This window comes from Pristis pectinata, chromosome 2 (assembly GCF_009764475.1).
Source record: "Pristis pectinata isolate sPriPec2 chromosome 2, sPriPec2.1.pri, whole genome shotgun sequence".
NCBI lineage: Eukaryota > Metazoa > Chordata > Chondrichthyes > Rhinopristiformes > Pristidae > Pristis > Pristis pectinata.
Window position 1 is genome coordinate 94,173,704 of NC_067406.1, and position 20,590 is coordinate 94,194,293.

General features: G+C 38.3%; 2 protein-coding genes across 4 annotated transcripts in view; one reads left to right on the plus strand and one right to left on the minus strand.

Annotated features, from left to right (window-relative positions):
- Nucleotides 1–4,260, plus strand: part of LOC127567475 (EF-hand calcium-binding domain-containing protein 14-like) — a 64,744-nt gene extending 60,484 nt beyond the window's left edge. For both annotated transcript variants that reach the window (XM_052010433.1, XM_052010434.1), the window contains 2 exons: nt 688–864; nt 3,869–4,260. In XM_052010433.1, coding sequence (XP_051866393.1) covers nt 688–864; nt 3,869–3,873 — 182 coding nt within the window. In that variant the 3' untranslated portion in view covers nt 3,874–4,260. The remainder of the gene's footprint in view (nt 1–687; nt 865–3,868) is intronic.
- A 7,655-nt stretch (nt 4,261–11,915) lies between these two features.
- ugt8 (UDP glycosyltransferase 8) overlaps nt 11,916–20,590 on the minus strand; it is an 81,183-nt gene continuing 72,508 nt past the window's right edge. For both annotated transcript variants that reach the window (XM_052010134.1, XM_052010135.1), the window contains exons 4-6: nt 20,473–20,549; nt 17,167–17,386; nt 11,916–14,327 (exon numbers count right to left, since the gene is read on the minus strand). In XM_052010134.1, coding sequence (XP_051866094.1) covers nt 13,973–14,327; nt 17,167–17,386; nt 20,473–20,549 — 652 coding nt within the window. In that variant the 3' untranslated portion in view covers nt 11,916–13,972. The remainder of the gene's footprint in view (nt 14,328–17,166; nt 17,387–20,472; nt 20,550–20,590) is intronic.

Consider the following 20,590-nt stretch of genomic DNA (forward strand, 5'->3'; position numbering starts at 1 on the left):
CTGGAATATTGAGCACCCAGTCCTGGTCATCGTGCTATTACATCACACTCATACATTGCTCTCTATGCTATCATTCATCTATCTTGTTGCAAATGCGACATGCATTCAAATAGTGTGAGATCTGATTAAACTTTCCAAGAACTTTTCTGTATGTTACATCTCAAAGCACAGCAACATATATACAAATATAAACATATTCTAGAAAACTAAAAAAGTCCCAGAACCTTTTGATGAAAACTGAACTTCCTTTATGCATTCATCAGAAATGACCAATTCTCATAAAATACATAATGTAGCATCCATGGTTCTAAAAAAGTTCTTACTGTGACTAACACCACAATCTAATCAAATCATCAACAGTTTAAAATAATAGAATGATTGATCTTCTGTTTTAAGTACAATATTCCAATGTGTTTATTACACATGCTTCCATCGAGGGGCACCAGCCCAGTCATGCATACCTAAAAATTGTAAACATATTCCTCACAGTTCTTGGAAATCCTATGAAATGTAACACGAGTGTTTTCTAGTGAGGTTATTTTATAATTTAACCATTTCATATATGCATTTCAATTTTTGTAATGATATTTTAATTTTATTTATGATTTTTAATAAGCCTTTGAAGATAAGATCACCTAATAATTTCTTGATGTATTTTTCATATTCATGAACCTTGTCTTCTCGCAGCACTCCGTTCCTTCTTCTATGCAGCAGACTGGACTGGGCGTGGGTACTTGACATACGAGGACCTAGTGAATAACCTTGGAATATGGGCACCACCAGAACAAAAAATTAAAGAGTTTGATGAAAATAATGATGGCAGATTCTCCTATATGGAAATGATAAATGCTTTAGGACTGCAAGGTAACCACTATGAAACAATGGTTAAGTGTTCACATAATTCAAGAAAGCTTATTTGATTGTATTAATGCAAACAAGCAGAATAAAGGACAGTTATATTTTATATAATCACTTTTCTGTATTTATCATCCAATTTGCATTATTTAATATTTTTCTTCTAATTGGAGTATTAAATGTCTGTGCCCAAATGAAGCAGACGTACCACTTATTGCAGCAACAGTTCATATAGTTTATCAGAACTACTGTACCAATGAACAAGGGCTTGCTCAGGACATCACTACCCCAACCATCTTCAGCTGCGTCCTCAGTGATGGTTTCAGCATAATATTACAGTGGACCAGTTGTACCAAAGACTTGATGGTTTATGGCCATCATGGAATAAGTTCCCTTCATAAAGTTGCTCAATCTGGAAGCTCATACCTCATCGGCTTGTGCATTTGACTTTCTTCCTTGCATAAATCATAAGTAATCTTGCATTTTGTTTGATTAAAAACCTGTTATCAGTTGTAAATTCTGAAAAAAAATTCCCTTCAAATGTAAGAAAGGACATTAACTAATTAACTGTGGAATTCTGAGTCAGCTGCAAATTGTGAGAGGAGGGATAATGGTATTGGAGAAATTGACTGAGGAAATGAAGGGATGTGTCAAATTTCATCAATGGAAAGCTTAGACGAGACCATACGAGGCATCAAGAAGTTCTAGAGGTAATTTCAATCTATGATTTCCACCCAAGTTAGTGCTGAGCTCAGGCTTAAATAAAAGTCAAAAGCCATGCGGCACGGAGTGCAGCAGTTAGTGTATTGCTATTACAGCGCCAGCGATCGGGGGTCAATTCCCGCCGCTGTCTGTAAGGAGTTTGTACGTTCTCCCCGTGACCGCGTGGGTTTCCTGCAGGTGCTCCGGTTTATACAGCACGGTAACAGGCCTTCCTGCCCGATGGGCTCCGGTAATTGCACGGCGCGAGCCCATCGGGCAGGAAGGCCTGTTACCATGCTGTATAAATAAAGTTTAAAACTTCATCTAAAAGTATTGATAACGTTATGCCGTTAGAGTTTGCATTTGAAAGCAATTTTTAGAAGTGTTTGAAATTAAAAAAAAGGAACAGACCCAGGTCATTGAATACAGGGCCAAGAAAGGTAAAAAGCAGCAGTGAGAAGGATAGGGGGAAGAGTCTGAATAAATGAACGATGAGGGTGAATAAATTGGAGAATCAGAGTGGCAACCTAGCAGAACACTTCTAATTTTAGAATTAGGCCATAAGGTCCTTTCCTCCAGAATAGGAAGCCAGGGTGGAGAGTGTAGGGAGGGTGGCAAGATTTGTTTTTGACTAGTTGGGGTTGTCTTTGTTTTATGTCATGCGTGTGTCAAATGCTGAAGCACCTTTAATCATGGAATCATAGAAAGTACAGCACAATACAGGCCCTTCGGCCCACAATGTTGTGCTGACCTTTAAACCTCGCCTAAGAACTATCTAACCCCTTCCCCCCACATATCCCTCTATTTTAAATTCCTCCATATGCTTACTTAGCAATCTCTTGAATTTGATCAATGTACCTGCCTCCACCACCGCCCCAGGCAGCGCATTCCATGCCCCAACCACTCTCTGGGTGAAAAACCTCCCTCTGATATCTCCCTTGAACTTCCCACCCAATACTTTAAAGCCATGCCCTCTTGTATTGAGCATTGGTGCCCTGGGAAAGAGGTGCTGGCTATCCACTCTATTCCTCTTAATATTTTGTACACCTCTATGTCTCTTCATATCCTCCTTCTCTCCAAAGAGTAAAGCCCTAGCTCCCTTAGTCTTTCCTCATAATGCATACTCTCTAAAACAGGCAGCATCTTGGTAAATCTCCTCTGCACCTTTTCCAATGCTTCCACATCCTTCCTATAATGAGGTGACCAGAACTGGACACAGTACTCCAAGTGTGGTCTAACCAGAATTTTGTATAGCTGCATCATTACCTCACGGCTCTTAAATTCTATCCCACGACTTATGAATGCTAACATCTCAGAAGCTTTATTAACTACCCTATCCACCTGTGAGGCAACTTTCAGTGATCTGTGGATATGAACCCCCAGATCCCTCTGCTCCTCCACACTCCCCAGAATCCTGCCATTAACTTTGTACTCCGCCTTGGAGTTTGTCCTTCCAAAATGTACCATCTCACACTTCTCCGGACTGAACTCCATCTGCCACCTCTCAGCCCAGCTCTGCATCCTATCAATGTCCCTCTGCAATCTTTGACAATCCTCCACACTATCCACAACACCACCAACCTTTGTGTCGTCTGCAAACTTGCCAACCTACCCATCTACCCCCTCATCCAAGTCATTAATAAAAATCACGAAAAGCAGAGGTCCCAGAACTGATCCTTGTGGGACACCGCTAGTCACAGCCCTCCAATCTGAATGCACTCCCTCCACCACAAACCTCTGCTTTCTACAGGCAAGCCAACTGAGAAAATCAAATCTCTTTGGAGTATTTTTATTTCTGCAGCAGACTCAGTTGCACACTTTGTTGGTCCAAGTTACAGAAGAAGGCTGAGAGATATATGCACCAAAACTGAGCTAATATTTGTGAGCATTTTCTGTTCTGTCATGTATACAAAGTACCTGATCGTATCCAACTGGGGGGCCTATAGAATACTCCCAGTAGAGTAACTTCCACCCATACTGACTCTAGAGAGGATCCTTCTACATTATCCACCCTTTCTGCAGCTGTAATAGTATCCCTGACCAGTAACGCCACCTCTCTCCTCTTCTCCCCCCCTCCCTATCCCTTTTAAAACACTGAAATCCAGGAATATTCAGTATCCATTCCTGCCCTGGTGACAGCCAAGTCTCTGCAAAAGCCATAATATCATAGTTCCATGTATTTATCCAGGCTCTTTAAATACTGTAAAGATGGCAAAATGTTAGAAAGTCTGCTAATAATTGCATGTATTTTAATTAAACAAGCCACTAGAGGAATGTGAATTCATTTATCATTTTATTTTATTTTTTCCAGGGTAAAGCTAAGAAATCACTGTGCTCAAGGACAGATATCCATGAAATTATTACTTATTGCTGCTTCAAACCAGACTAACAACCACATCAAAGATCTTTCTTTAAATTAGAGATGGTGATAATTGTCACCAAACATGGAATGGTATACTTTGTTATAAATACTATTTAGTATGGAAAAATCATTATTTGCTGGTACTTTGTCCAGCATTTTTTTTGCAGTTATAGGTTTAAAATACAGCACTGAGTGGTTCATCTATTTAGTTTAGCATGCATGCTTTAATATGGACAATTTCAAACATTTCACAAAATTGTATAATGTAAAAATTAACAGTTCTGACAAGAAATGCAATGAAAGTAATTGTTTCCTAGAATAAAACAAAACATTTGAAAATAGTAATATTGTGTATTTGAAACTGATGAAACAACCCTTACATGTGTTGCACCTCTAAAAGTAATAAAATAAACTTCCTTGGAGCTAGAACACTGTCCCAAGGAATTTCTGCAGCAATAATAAAAGATTGACCTCCAACAAACATCAATATCTTCCTTTGTATGACTCCAACAATTAAATTGTTTTCCACTTGAACCCATTGGTTTTAATGTTATTTCAGATTGTTGATGTCCTGATGTCAAGGGCAGTCACTCTCATCTCACCTCTGTAATTCAACCCTTTGGTCCCTGTTTGACCAAGGCTGTAATGAGACCAGGAGCTGAGTGGTCTTGGTCAAACCCAAATTGGGCATTGGTGAGCAGGTTATTGGAGAGTAAGTGCTGTTTGATAGCACTGTTGGTGGTGTTGCAAACCAAATAAGTCGTGAAGAAAATTATATCAAAAATAATTAACACCAGCAAAAGTAAACATGGATTGAAGAGCTAAATTCAAGAGGATAGGTGAGATCAAGGCAGCATTTGACCAAGTGTGGAATCCAAGAGCTCTGGTAGTTATTGGGAATAGAGGGAAAATTATTCCAATGATTTTGTGAGATCAATCATCATAGCCCCAGGACATGTTGCAGAAGTTCCTCAGGACAGAGTCCTAGGCCCAACCATTGGCAGCTGTGTTGTCAATGACCTTCCTTCCATCTTAAGTCCAAAAGACCACTGGGCCAACCACGTATATTTCGACTAGCAGGCACCTATCCATATTAAGCCCTTCTTGCAGCATGTAGTTTTCAATGCAACAGACACACACACACACACACACACACACACACACACACACACACACACACACACACACACACACACACACACACACACACACACACACACACACACACACACACACACACACACACACACACACACACACACACACACACACACAATTCCAGAGGATCTCAGCAGGTCAGGCAGCATCCATGAGGGAAGTAAACAGTTGACGTTTCGCATTGAGACCCTTCATCAGTAGTTTTCTATGCCTAGGTGATTCAAATACTTGTCTAGACACTTCTTAAATGATGTCAGTGACTCTCCTAGCAGTGTATTCCAGTTACTCACTACTCTCTGGGTGAAAAAGATCCTCCTCAGATCCCCTCTAAATCTCTTCCCACTTACCCTAAATCTTTGTCCTTCAGTTTCATCTGCCTCTGATATGGGGAAAGGTTTCCTGCAATCTTTCATACAGGTATCTATACTTCTCATGATACTATGTACCTCAATCATAGCCCCATTGAACCTCTTTCAGGGAAACAGACCCAGCCCCTCCTCACAGCTGAAAAGCTCCATCCCAGACAACATCCAGATGAATCTCCTCTGCACCCACTCCAGCTCTGTCATATCTTTCCTATAGTGTGGTGATCAGAACTGATCCCTATACTCTAGCCGAGGTCTGAACAATGTGTTATAAAGTTGGAGCATAACCTCCTTGCTCTTGTATTCAGTGCTCCAACTGATTAAGTGTCCTGTATGCCTTCTTAACAATGTTATCTACCTGTACTGCCACCTTCAAGGATTTTTGGAATTGTACTCCAAGATCCCTCTGGTTCTCCATATTCTCTTAGACCCTACCATTCTTGGTATATGTCCTAGCCTTGTTGGTACTCACAAAATCTATCAGGATTAAACTCAATCTGCCATTTTCAGACCATTTCACCAATACATTGATAATCCCATGTAGCCCAAGACTACCCTCCGCACCATCAACAACTCCAATCTTTGTGTCATCTGCAAACTCACTGATCATGCCTCCTACATCCACATTCAAATCCAAATCACTCACATATATTAAAAAACAGCAAGCTGATCCCTGTGGAACACCAGCAGTCACAATCATATAATCACAAAGATATCACTCTACTATCACCCTGTCTCATATTGTCAAGCAAATTTTGGATCCAGTTTACCAACTTGCCATGGACCCATGGCCCCTAAACTGTTGGACCAGTCTCCCACGTGGGACCTTGTCAAAGACCTTACTGAAGTTCATCCATTGCCCTCATCAATACATTTTGTTACCTCTTCAAAAAATTCAGTCAGATTGGTCAGATAGGATCTGCCCTTCTTAAAGCCATGCTAACTACCTCTGATTAGTCACCGCCTTTCCAAGTGATCATTAATCCAGTCTCTCAGATTTTTTTTCCGATAACTTCCTTACTACTGACTCACAGGCCTGTAATTACCAAGCATTTCACTGCTGTCCTTCTTGAAAAGGGGACATTTGTCGTCCTCCAGTCATCTGTTTCCTCACTTGTGTCCAGTGAAGACTTAAAAATCTCAAAGTCCCAGTAATCTCTTGCTTGCCTCCCATGATATGCAATGTCAGAGCCCCACTGTCATCATCCAGAGTCACCATTGACCAAAAACTTAATTGGACCAGCTACATAAATAGCATGATTGCAGAAGTTGGTCAAAAACTAGATATAGGTGACACCTACATTTATGTGGGGGCGGAGGTTACTTTTCTGGAAAACTGTATCGCCATTGCCTGTAATGCAAAGCTGCATCATTTCCACATGTGTCAAGAAATGAGAGTTGAAGAAAGAAACTATTTATTAACCATTTTTCACTTGAATTCCCTGACAGTGAGTTTTATTCCATATTTCAACTTTTTTTGGGGGAGTGATTTGTGAATTCTGCAAGGAAAAATGTGGGAGTTGCCTGTATCCTGTGGCAAGTGATTTAACTCCTTTAACCCAAAGCCTGTTCAACATCACGTGTCATGAGTCAGAAGCATGATATCACAAAAAGTTAGCAGGCAAGTGCAGCAAGTAATTAGGAGGGCGAGTGACACATTGGCCTTTATTACAAAGGGGTTGGAGTTTAGAAATTTGGATGCTTTGTTACAATTTTACAAGGTATTGGTGAGGCCACACTTCAAGTACTGCAGAATTTTGGTCCCATTATCTAAGAAAGGATATAGTAGTATTGGAGGCAGTCAAAAAAGGTTTAGCAGGCTAATTCTTGAAATGAGAGAAATACTCAAAGCCTCACCAACACCCTCTAAAATTGTAACAAAACCTCCCCATTTCTAAACTCCAAAGTCTCTTTGCTCCTGAAGGACCAATCTCTTTTTATATATACATATAAAGACTATGACTTCTAGCTCTAGAGGAAGCATTACCCCATCTTTGATATGTCCTTTTAAACCATTCATTCACATAGTCAAGTTCTGTAAGAATTTTGTATTTGTCAATGAGATTACCTCCCACTATTCTAAACTCAAGCACAGACTTCTCATACTAAAAAAAAATCAAAATTCCAGAAATCAATTTGGTGAACCACTTTCATCTCAATCCTTTATAGTGGGTGAAAATCTTGGAACATCCTTCCCAATACCATTGCAGGAGTACCTGTGCCTGATGAACTGCAGCCTGTTAAACTTGGTGGCTTACCACCACCTCATGTGGGCAGTTAGGGATGAGGAACATGTCCTGGCCTTGCTACCAATGCTCACATCCCATAAATTAAAAATATACCTTCCCTGAATATTTCTTTCCTTCATTGAAGATTGATCTTCAGTTGGCATTTGAACCATTTTAGAAAATTCTTTTATTCCAGGTTCATCACTCTTCTTCATTATTGAAAATATCAGTGGATGAATGCTTAAAAGAGACTATAACCATTTTATTTTACACTCAGTGACTGGTTTAGAAGGACATATCAAGGACAGTTGACCTGGGTGAACAAACTACCATGCAAAGCCATTGAAATTTCTTATGACACAGGAGTCCATCAGCCAGTCAGGCCTATGCTGGCTCCCAGCAAAGCTCCTATTAGCCCCATTCCTTCTCAGATGCCCATCAACTCCACTTTGATTCCTTTGTTAATTCCACTTGTCAATTAACCTACCAACATGCCTTTGGAATGTGGGAGGAAACCAGTGTCCAGAGGAAATAATTACATAAATGGCTTGAACTGAAATTTGAACGGAAGAAAATAGAATTAAAGCTTTGATATGGGATGGAGGTGAATTGCAGAACTCAAATCATTTGCTGAACTATTGCCAAACAGGGCTTAATAACTGGCTTCAATTGGGTCTAAAATTTACAAGGTTTGGTTTCATTCAACAGATGTTTAAAAACCCGTTCTGGTTGTGAAATCCAAACCATGTTTTTGATGTTCTATACTTAGAGTGGCATCTATATCTAAAGGACAGAACAATGAATAAAGTACCCATCTCAGTTCAGAGTCTACCACCCAATACTGCACTGTCAGAGGTGCCAGCTTTTGAGATATTATAATTAGGTCTCCACTTTCAGGGTTCAACTCCAGCTGCTGTCTATAAGGAGTTTGTACATTCTCTCCGTGACTGCGTGGGTTTCCTCCAGGTGCTCCGGTTTCCTCCCACATTCCAAAGACGTATGGGTTAGGAAGTTGTGGGCATACTACGTTGGCACTGGAAGCATGGCAACACTTGCGGGCTGCCCCCAGAACATTCTACACAAAGGTGCATTTCACTTTTGATGTACGTGTGACTAAAAGAGAAATCTTAAATAAAGAAATCTTAAATGCAAGCTTTTTTATAAATTCCAGAGACCCTGCTTCTTTTCTAAATGACTGACTTTGTTCCAATGGACTTTAGATTGCCTACTGTTTCTTGGTTCAGTATTTCCAATGCAATATTGTATAATCAAACTCCCCACATATCTACCAATTAGTGCACAAGACATCTCAGGGGCTGGCAAAGATTGTAGAGTGGGGGTAAAGGAAGAGATGTCAAAATTTAACCATCCTACCCCAATTAAAACCAGTTGCCCAAGCACCTTATGAGTCCACTCACTGTGGGCACCAATTTTTCTGTTTGTGCCTCATCTCTAACAGCTGTGCCTTACCAGCTAAAAATGCTAATACTAAATGGCATCAAATTTATAAACACCCATTTAACACTACCATTGTAGATGCAAACCTCAATGTTAATACCTTGTCTCGAGGATGCTAATGTGTTGTGTAATGCTATTGAACACACTTTGATTTGCCCTCTGTGAAGTTAATGGTTCACAAAACTATACATCTATAGGATTAATGCTTGCTGGATGATAAGGAGGATCTCAACATTAGGATTGATGCCATGTTTAATATGTAAAGTCATTAAATAAGTTAGTTAATTATAGCACAACTGGAGTTTCTTATCAGAATCAATAACTGAAATCATTTCAACACAAGCCTAAAAGTTGTACTCAAGAAACACTGCATCTTCCCCAGCTGTTTTCCCCCAATGTAATATTTTAATCAATCTTTCAGACCCGCACTTTGGTTGTTACCAGTTTTCTTCATTTGTACATCATGTCTAGAACTTTTGATGTGAAATTCTTGAAAGATCCTTTTCTATAGGAACAAAGTTTGACTTCCTTTTTGTTTGTTGATTGAGACTGCTACTTGAGATGCAATTTTAAAATTTATATTCATGCAAAAATTATCAGTGGAAAATCTGCGCATATGCTTTGAAAGCTTTGAGCATAAGTGGGAAAGCATCAAAGTCAAAAAAAGGTTAACTTACTTGGTAAAGGTTTTAGAGGCACCTTCCCACCTGCTCCAAAAAATTAGATGGCTTTGGGGCAGATGGAAAGGTAACATGTTGAAGCTCACTCCCTTCCCTTTTAATGTGGGCATCAATCTCTCCTCTTCCCACAATCACCAACTCTCCATCCCAGATAATTAATTCCTCTAGTACCTTCCTAACCCATCAGTTTGTTTTGAAATCCAAGATTTTTCTCACCCCCTGTGCTGTAATGATTATTGCCAGAGATTTACTGACCATGATATTGTATCCCTAATAGTGCACTGAATTAAACACCTCCCAGTTTATTCCAAACCACAACTTTAATGCCAGCTGCATATCACAATCTTATGCATACTGCACAACCTTAATTCTTTACAAATTTAGCACTCTGTCCAATGATAGGTCTTCTGCCACAGGTGCTAATTAAAACACCAGTGAACCGGCACACAAGTTAATCATTGTTCCTCATTTTACAGAACACAGAGAGATACTGGGACAGTGCCTACCATCATCTAGGTCAGAAGTGGCCTCACTGAACTAAAGTTGTTCCAGCTTGCCACTACAGAATGGTACTAGATATCATATATACATACACACACACTCTCGCTAGTAGATTTTCACAAGTGTGAATCCACAAGCACGATAAACTGACAATGGAACTCGTCATTCCAGAAAAAGGAATGCATCTCTTTTGCCTTAGTTCCTTCCAAAGTGGATTTCTTAGATCTCGTTGCTGCCAAGAACTACTTCCTGTACTGACTGGAAGTAGTTGACTGTTAAGGAGGTGAGATCAACTTGCTTAGTATTTCACCTCTGAAACTTAAGTCCTTTTTTGAAAAAGTTCTTATTCCTATTTTTACCCATCTCATCGGAATATGGTGTATCTGAAATAGTTTGCATGCAAATTCACGTAAAGCACTCAATAAATCTCTCATTGATAAGTCATTAGAGGTTACAATAAAAACTGGGCCAATATGATCTTTCATTTAATAGTACCATATAACCAGCAGACAAACACTGTTACCGACCAACCCATCCACCCTCTGCCAGCTGCAGACTTCAGAGATACTCCCTTACCAGCACCCACCCCCCCCCCCCCCCCCCGGATCCTGATCCATCATCCAATCCAGCCCCTGCCCCAGGTCCCAATCTCAGATCAGTACTCCAACCCAGAGACCTGAAATTGGTCTTTGGGATCCAGGATAACAGCGAACCCTCTCTTCCATGCACCTTCAGTTACCAGTTTTCCACTGCAAACACTACAATGCCGCAGAGGCAAAATTGGGCCTTGCCACTTAAATATTGTTAAAGGCGGCCCACAATCAGAACAGTTGTCGGCATGCCCCACACCCAATACTGGTGATTTTCTAGGTCTTTTTTTTTAAATTATAATTCAACACTTTACCAAAATATCAAACCTAGCTTAAAGTTGAGTGGGACTTGAGCCCACAATCATCCTGGTCAGAAGTACCATCACTGTACCAAGTATAACTTCGATTTATTATCAAACAACTCCCAAGGCATGGAGGCTGTGTTCAGTGGCAAAAAAGAAACTACCACAAGGGTACAACTGGGCACAGGCTAATTGTGAGATGCGATATGGATGGTTAAATACTTTGAAGCTTTATTCATTACTTTAGACATCTGCCAGGAAATTAGCTGGATGGAGGTAGACTACATACGGCCTGCAGAAACAGCGGGTTTAAAAAAAGTTCTCTTTCATCTGTGCAAAGGCATTCTTAAAAAGCAATCCAAGTCTCCAACAGCTCCACTGATTATAAACTGGGTCAGGACTGTGAATGTAAAAATCATTACCTCCCAAGCTAACATTAGAGACTGGAAAACAGAAATCAACTGTTGCCCAAAGCATCTAAATTCTTTGCTATAGTTTGGCAGCAACCTATCCAATAGGATGACAAGCAATTTAAGTGGGGTGTTTACCATTGTGCATCTCTTTTGAATACATTGAAGATGTAATTCTATTTGATTCAGAAAAAAACAATAATAATCAAGCAAAAAATTGTACAATGGCAATGTATATCAGCAAAATCTTATTATCTGAAATTATGTATAATTTGTAACTATAAAGCATACACAGAAACTGTGCTTTGCATTTAACTTTATTGCAGTAACAGATGACAGTGTATATACTTAAAACTGTAGCTGAAATTACAGACATTTACATTTTTATATATACACATATAAAAAAGGTTCCAGGCCAGCATGTAATCAGTGCTTATTGCTTGGCTTTTTCAGCTTTAGCCCAGCTATACTACAGCCTGAAGACATTGCATCTGTTATTCCATTTCAACACATCTGCATATGGATATGCTAAAACAACTTTGTTACCACCCCACCAATCATAGCCTCTAAGCAGTTAATCTGCTTTCCCCATGGCCACTTCATGGCAGTACTGCAGAGGGTTTTGAACAGAAGTGAAAGTAATGTAAGCATATGTACATCAACTTTCCTTTGTTAAATTATTTAAAGCTATTAGCTGTTCATAACCCGCCAATTTCCTTACAATCAATGGCCATTTGTGGCTCCAAGTAGGATAGAAAAATACAGTCTATATTTTGGTCAAAATCAAGGAGGCAATAGTAACATTGGATACAAGGCACTCTTAGTTTCTCTGTCAGACACATGAACTTCAATTAGAATAAATTAAAAAAAAATACACTCACAGCAGGGCTAGTTCATTTGTCAGTAAACACATCACACAGTAGACAAACTATGACAAATATACAGGAAAGCAGCACAAGGCTAGTAGTTACAAAACAGTGAATTGTGTGCCCCAGAGATGTTCAAAAGAACAGGAAGAAGCTGCCAACATGAAACTGCTGAAAAATAACAATCACCGACAAAAATTCACATATGCTCTGATGGGAAAATCTAAAGACCATGTAAAAATACTTTGGCAAGTGATGGGCAACAAGCTTTTTTGCTTGTAATAGTTAAAAGTGTGTCAGCTTCATATTTATACGTTCTGGACCACAGGACAGGACAGGAATAAAATAAAGGCAGGTAGTTAAAATAATATTGAGAAAATATAAACCTTCAACTTTCCCTATCCAAGACATTCCTGATGGAATCTAGACCCTGTGAACTTTTTGAATCGATAGATGGCAAATTAATTCCTAGTACACATTTATTCAATATGTGAGATCAATTTGAAAGGCAATGCTCAATTTTAAATCGAGTTAAATGACCCTGGAAAAAGGTGATGCACCTAAAATCCTGTGGAAAACATTGCCACCCATCATGGATGCTGTATTTTTAAATGGGATTTACAGAGCATTTCCCAAGTCGCATTAAAAACATGGTGCACCTATAAATGTACTGTTGAATTCATGTTGTAACTAACTGCATATTATTTCCCGTATCTGTGAATTATGAAATATAAACCACGTAAAACTTTAAGATAGTGTACTTTCCTTGTCTTACTCATCAACTACACAATTAGTGTTTGAAAATCTGAAATCTTCAGATTAGATCACTTATGCAACACTTGACAATTATTAAACTATGTACCATCTTTGATTTAGTGAAGGCTGTGTATATGGGGGGCCTGTCTGGATTTGTGCCAATTAATAAAAATCATAGTGATGGTGGAAAAAAAAACAAAGCAATTCTCTACAGTCAGGAGATCCAACCACAGATTTATCATTTTATTTGCCATGTCATTCACCATAGCAAATAAAACGTTTTTAAATTGCTCAAATAATTGAGTATACCAGCATCACAATTGAGTTAGTGTACTATTCACTGTAGTCATAGCTAACATAGAACACGGAAACATAAAAAAAATTTACAGAAGTATCAAAGCCTTCATTTTTTTATTTTTTTTTAAAAATTGGGGCACACAAGTCACTAATAGATCACAAAACGGTTTATAAAATTTCATAATAAAAGGCTCCAAGAATTAAGGCCCTTATTTTTCAGTGCCAGAAGTAACTTGTGCAGAAATACCAAGATTCAAATATACAGTATTGCATTTTAAGTTGTGCTCATCGGTCCTTTAGTCAGCACATGGAATTTTAGGCAAAATGAGGTTAAAGTGGAGAACATTAACGCAGTTATTTTCTTAAACGCCGTCAGTAATGTGTTACACAGCTGGAATTATATTTAAATGTTAAATCTTTCCCAATATTATGGAACAGATATTCATTTCACTTTTTTTTCATGTTTGATGTGACCATTCTTCCGATGTTTACCATTTGGTATTCCATTGTAGCAGTATCCATTAGCTTTACTATGCAATAATTTAGATGAAAACCTTTTGGTGACCAGATTTACTAACCAAAATCCTATCTTGAATGCAACAACAATACTTATTGCAATTAGCAGAAATGCATCCAACAAGTAGTATTGGTAGAACCGGATATTATAAACAGCAGCACGTAGATGCTCTGCCCCACTGTAACGGAGGATGTAGTTAATCCAATAAACGGTTCGGCTCACAGGATGTTCTGGTTGGTCTTTATGAATCTGAGATAACTGTTCTGCACGTTGCTTGTAGCTTAAAAAAGACAACAATGTATTATTCAATACACTACAATTACCTACAATACAAATAATTTTAAGTTGCATTTCTAAACTTCTAACAAAGATATAATCCATCACATTGCAGTCTATTTCATAAACCATTTTCATCCATTTATCCGGCATAGAGACAATAAATTGTTTTTAATAATTGCACATCCAACATCACATATCTTGTGCCTCACCAATTTTCAAACGATTCCAAAAAAGTGAACAGTGGAAAAAAGTGCTTGACAGAATACTGCAATGCAGCAATTATTGCATTTTTCTTGTATTTGGTAAAGTTGTCAAACACAGTAACTTCCAATTGTGAGCCATGTCCTTGCATTGTAGCACAAACATGCACTGCTCCAGAGTTTGGAGTTGTAAAACTGAGATACTCATCAAATCACGATGAATCTGTCAGCAGGTTCTGAAGTCTACTCATGCAAAGTTAAAAGGGGAAATCCACAGAAAGCACTAATACCTGGTCCCTTTACAGAAGGAATTTTTTTCAAATATTAAAGTAACAGGAACTTCAACACATTCCCAAGGTACTTGCTACAAAAGAAAATCTAGAAAAAGGTAACTTTCATTGAATAACATGAAATTGAGGCAAAGTAGAAACAGAAATATTACACTTTAAAACAAAATATTTAAAGAGATATGACATTATGTTTTGTTAAACAAAATATTGGTTAGACTACATTTAGGAGTATTGTAGGCAAATGAGATCACCATAGATTGGCATCACGGTCAGCATGGATGACACGAGCCATTAGAGCCTATTTCTGTGCCAGATGTTTCTATATTCTAAATTTTCAAATAATAATCGTAAAATACCAGAGGTGTTTGTCAGTAATCATAGATTGGCATCCTGTTCGAGGAACCTAATACTCAAATTACAAAATTCCATTTTTTTAAAAAATGATTAAAACAATGAGAGATTTGTGCTATTTCAGGTTTTACCTTAGACCTTTGTTTAACTTTTGTTTTGCACCGTAAAATATTTTGAAACATTAGTTAAAAATTAGTGTGCAGTTTTGACTTCATTTGCTGTTTGTGACAATACTTCAATGTGGTCCATCTGCTGGAACAGATGCCAGAATGAAATTGACATTGTGATTTTTTTTCATTTCATGTGTGTGTCATTACCTTTCAAATACCCTGACCACTCATGAAATTTGTGCTTCTTACAAAGAATTTGGGATTTATTAGCAGGACAAGGGTACTAGAAAGTGAACTGCCTAGCATGTCTCAAGATTTTCAATTACAGTTGCAAAATTGAAGATGAACAAGAATACTCAAATAACAAAAGAATATTAGTCTGTTAAGTCCAGAATTCAAAAATAATATGGTGCTTCCTATCTACATCCTTCTGGACAATGGTCTATCCAGGTGCCTAAAACTATTGATCTTGTCAACCTTAATGATCTCCATGGTTAATCCAGTCTGAGTATTAACCACATGGTTTGATATGGTTACAACTGATTTGAACCTTGTTCATAGCCTCATATTAAGCAGCTTCTCAGAGTTCAATTTGCTGTCATTAAGAGATTTAAATACCTCTATAGAATTCTATGAACGGTTACAGCTTGGAAGGAGACCATCAGCTCAGAGTCCAAGCTAGTTTTCTAAAAGAGCAATCTAGATAGATCTTCCACTGCAGTCATCCTGCATTTTATTTCTCCTTTATCCTTATTCAAATTTTCAACCATATCTTCAGTACTAGCTGATGATGACTAGGAGTCTCTTTGAAGGGTTGGTATAAAGATAGGAACTTCTACACACAGGTTTTTACTTGAATACTTCATCTCAGCCCTCCAAGTACATGAAAAAAAAACAAGGGCTGTACAGCTATTCACAAAAATTCAATCATTAAAGGATAGTTAAGTTTCAGAGCTCAATCTTATGTTGCCATCAGTACAATACAAAGTGTCTTTGTTGGTTTGATTGAGAATAGTATGCCTTATAATTACCGGTAGCATTTGGTTCTGTAACACGAGACAAATCTACAATTTTATAGCTTGACTCAGTTTCAGTGCATGCACTTATTTTGCAAAGCAATTATGAAGAGAGCTAAGACCAAATTAAAAATTCAAAATCACTCCCCACCCAGGAAGCTCATCAGCAGCAGATGTTGAAACGTGCACGCTACCAATCAAAATACCTGGTCATTATGAAACAATAAAACAAATCTGAGACTAAACATCTGTGATCTGAATGATGCAGTCTGTTGGCCCAAATATCCTTTTCTTACTTTGGACTTTACTTGGTCCAATCTTCCATTCACAGGAATACCTGTAAACTAGCTAACCCCTTATCTACGATTTCCCATTCATTTATGTCAGATCTGCACTGTTATTTGCCCAGCTATATTACAAATCCCTTGTATCCGTCTTGCAGAGAAGCTCATTAAACTTTGCATGAGAGCATGCTTCCTGATATCACTGTGGAACTTTCCCTCTTTCTGAATGTGTCTCATACTTCCCTTCCAAAACCTCATTTAGAGCATTTCACAGCCTTTAAAACTCATGCAACATGTTTGTACATCATACACCAAGTTCATCATTCTGCTGAATCCATTTTAAACCACCTTCAAACTTACATTTCTTTTCAAAAACCTTTCAGCTGTTTTGTTGCCCTTAATTTCTTAGTTGATATCGCTTTTCCATTTATATGGACTTAGTTGATATCGCTTTTCCATTTATATGGACTTTTATTTTAAATGCCCATCTCTGATGTTGTTGGTTCATATTTTAAAATCAGCAAAAACATTTAATTCAACAATGTGCCTCCTGTACTTTTGCAATACATTGCAAGTCATTCTCTCTTACCGTGGATCAGTAATTATTGTCACCATTGCATTATACAGATCATCTTCTGTCATTGTTTTCCAGTTTAATGAGATGCCCATCCCTTTGGCATGCACACGTGTCATTGTATCATAATGATCACCAAAAAGGGGAATTCCAACTACAGGTACACCATGGTACATCGCTTCAAAGATACCATTCAGACCACCATGGCTTAAAAATCCTCTGATGTTTGGATGGCCTACAAGTTGTGCAAATAAAAGTATTAGTTTCATTCCAGAGCAGCATATACACATACACACAAATCCAATAATAGCCCATGCAATTCAAAATATATTATTACCAATAAAATAAAAATTCTAACCCTATTTAACATAAAATATATTTTCTGTGTATATTCCTGGAGAAAATTACTTCAAAGCAAGATTGATTGAAGATTTGCACAAACCATTAGTAAGGTAACCCTGGAACAGATGTTCCGATGCCAGGAAGATATTGTTTTAAAATGCCAACAGTAACTATTAAAAGGCAGTCTCCTCTAACAAAGTTTACCAAATGAAAAACTACAAAATTGAAGTGAAAACATGTATACAACCTGCATTATAATAATGTACTGACCAAGTACATCCACAAAGGCAGGACGAATCCAAACCCCATCAGTATATGAAAAACACTCAGCAGGCCAGGCTTCCCCTTTGGGCTTCCCCCTTTTCCCATCTTCAGTCCTGAAGAAGGGTCCTGACCCAAAATGTTGACCGTCTGCTTTTCTCCACGGATGCTGCCTGGCCTGCTGAGTTCCTCCAGCATCATAGTGTTTTTCATCTAGATCCCAGCATCTGCAGTCCTTTCTTTCTCCCCCATTAATATATGGTGATAGAAGTGCCATCAACAATGCTATAAAGCTGTATTAACTGACAACCTGCTTACTAATTCAGTTTGGGTTTTGTCAAAATCACTTTGTGGACTGAGAGTGACTGCCCTCAAAATCAAGCCAAAACTTCTAATGTGGCATCAAGGAGACACACTTACTGTAAAAATCATGAGGAACACTCAACTGGCTGGAGTGATACCTAGTATAAAAGGAAGATGACTGCACTACACCCACTAAAATAGTGCTGCAGCTCTTCCTCAGAGGGATTCTAGACACAGCAACCTTAGACTGCTTTATCAGTGACCTTTTATCCTGAAGTTAGAAATGATAAAGCTCAGTGATGCGTGCGCAGTGTTCCCTTCCATTTGAAAATCTGAGTACAATGCAGCAGTCAGTATCCATTTGCACCAAAATATGGATAACATTCAGGCTTGGGCTGGTAAGTGCATGCAAGATAAGAGGCAAAGATATGGCAGATAATCAAAACCTGTTTGTATGGGTATCAAACAAATTGGTACCAAACACAAGAGGAAGGAGTTTTAAAGGGATATGAGGGGCAAGGTTTTTGTTGAGAGGCAGCAATGTTGTTGATATCTGATACAGGCTGTCAGAGGAGGTGGTGGAATCAGATACAATTACTATGTTTAAGAGGCATTTAGGTAGATGCTGAAGTAGGCAAGGCATAGATGGACACGGACCTAATGAGGGCAAATGGGATTAGTATAGATGGGCAAAAAGGTTAGCATGGATATGGCTCGCTAAAGGTCCCATTTCTGTGCTGTATGACTCCATGGCTCTCAAATTCTTCAATCGAATCCCAGGTTTCCCACTCCACAGAACAGCATTCACCCCTCAAAACAGGGAACCTAGATTCCCCACATGAAATTTTGTTAATGCTAAACTGTGCTTGGTGCACAGAAGTTTAACTTGCGTGCAGTCTGAAGGGGAGGCGGCAGGGTCAGTAAAATGCAAATACAATTTCATAGCATTAACAAAATTTGATAAAGAGTTGTTAACATAATTGAGGTTCACAACATTAAAACAATGACAACATTGATGTGCAATTGGCTAATGGACAAACAAAGCAGAACATTGATGACCAGTTGTTTTTCGAGACTGAAGGGAAATAATTTTGTGACAAAGGTCTTGAGTCAGTATTCCGACCAATGCTTACTTTAAAATAAAAAACTCTTCAGTACTCAGGGCATAATAGTTAAATTTGTTACGGACTCAGTGAATGTCCCTTTTAGATAGAGAGTGTGTGTGTGTGTGTGTGTGTGTGTGTGTGTGTGTGTGTGTGTGTGTGTGTGTGTGTGTGTGTGTGTGTGTGTGTGTGTGTGTGTGTGTGTGTGTGTGTGTGTGTGGATGACGACGATTCGGATGCTTTTCGGGGTGAGGAAGTCACTACCGAGTAAACACTTAAGTGTCGCTTGGGTTCCATCGTGGAACATTTGGATTTCGTATTTACTCTCTCTCTGTTTCTCTACGTCTTATCTTCAGACAACGGTGGTTGTTGAAGAAGCCCTTGCTCAGGTTTCACCTTATGGCTTGCGGAACTGAACTTTAAGAACCATTCCTGAACTTGGAGTTTGGGACTTTGTCACACACACATGAAAAGTTTAGTTTTGGGGTTAACGTTCAAGGTTTAACATTTTTGAATTCTAACATACTAATATTTTTACTTTTATTTTACGTATGGTCATAAGTAGTGATTAATAAAATAGTTTTTTAACACTGAATCATGCTCAGTGTGTTTCTTTTGTTGCTGGTTCGTGACAGCAAATGAGAAAACTCAAATGCAAATAAACAGGTAGAAGGCAAAAAAGAGTTCAGAACATATGAAACGTTCATACACAGAGTAAATGTAATTTAACACAAGTTGCAAGATGATGCACTGGAACTCAAAGGGGTGCACATGTGCAGACTTGGAAGGCAGAAGACCAAGTTGCAATGGATCCTTCATTCAAAAAAATAGTAAAATTCACAGAAAGAAAGTCATGTTAAAATTCTATAAATCAATGCCATTTGGAGTGTTGGGTCCAGAACTGGTTGCCAATTTCTAGGAATGCTGGCAAGGCCTTACAGAAGAGATTACTAGAATGGTACTAGAATGCAGAGTTTCAGAACTTTGGAGAGACTTATAAACTGTGGTTATTCTAGAGAAAATATTAAGAGAAATTTAACAGAACTGTTCAAAATCAAAAGAACTTTGACAGAGTAAATAAATTGTTTTCATGCAACTATTAGAACAAGTTTAAATGAATTGACAAATGAACCAGAAAGGTTATAAATAGAAAAATAAATTCTGATGATTTGTAAATAGCTGCCTAAAATAATATGAAAGCAGATTGAATAACAACATTCTGAAAGGGAAATTAATTTTTAGCACATCATGTGAACATCAGAAGCAGGTTATCCACATGAATTCTACCCGTCTCTCATGGAGGCTAACTCACCAAGTAAATCATTCTGGGGCACCCATTCTACTAGTCTTGTATTGTTGCTCAAATTGCTGGGTTTCTTTCCAGAATACCTACAAAACATAAGAACATATACACATCTCACAGCACTGAT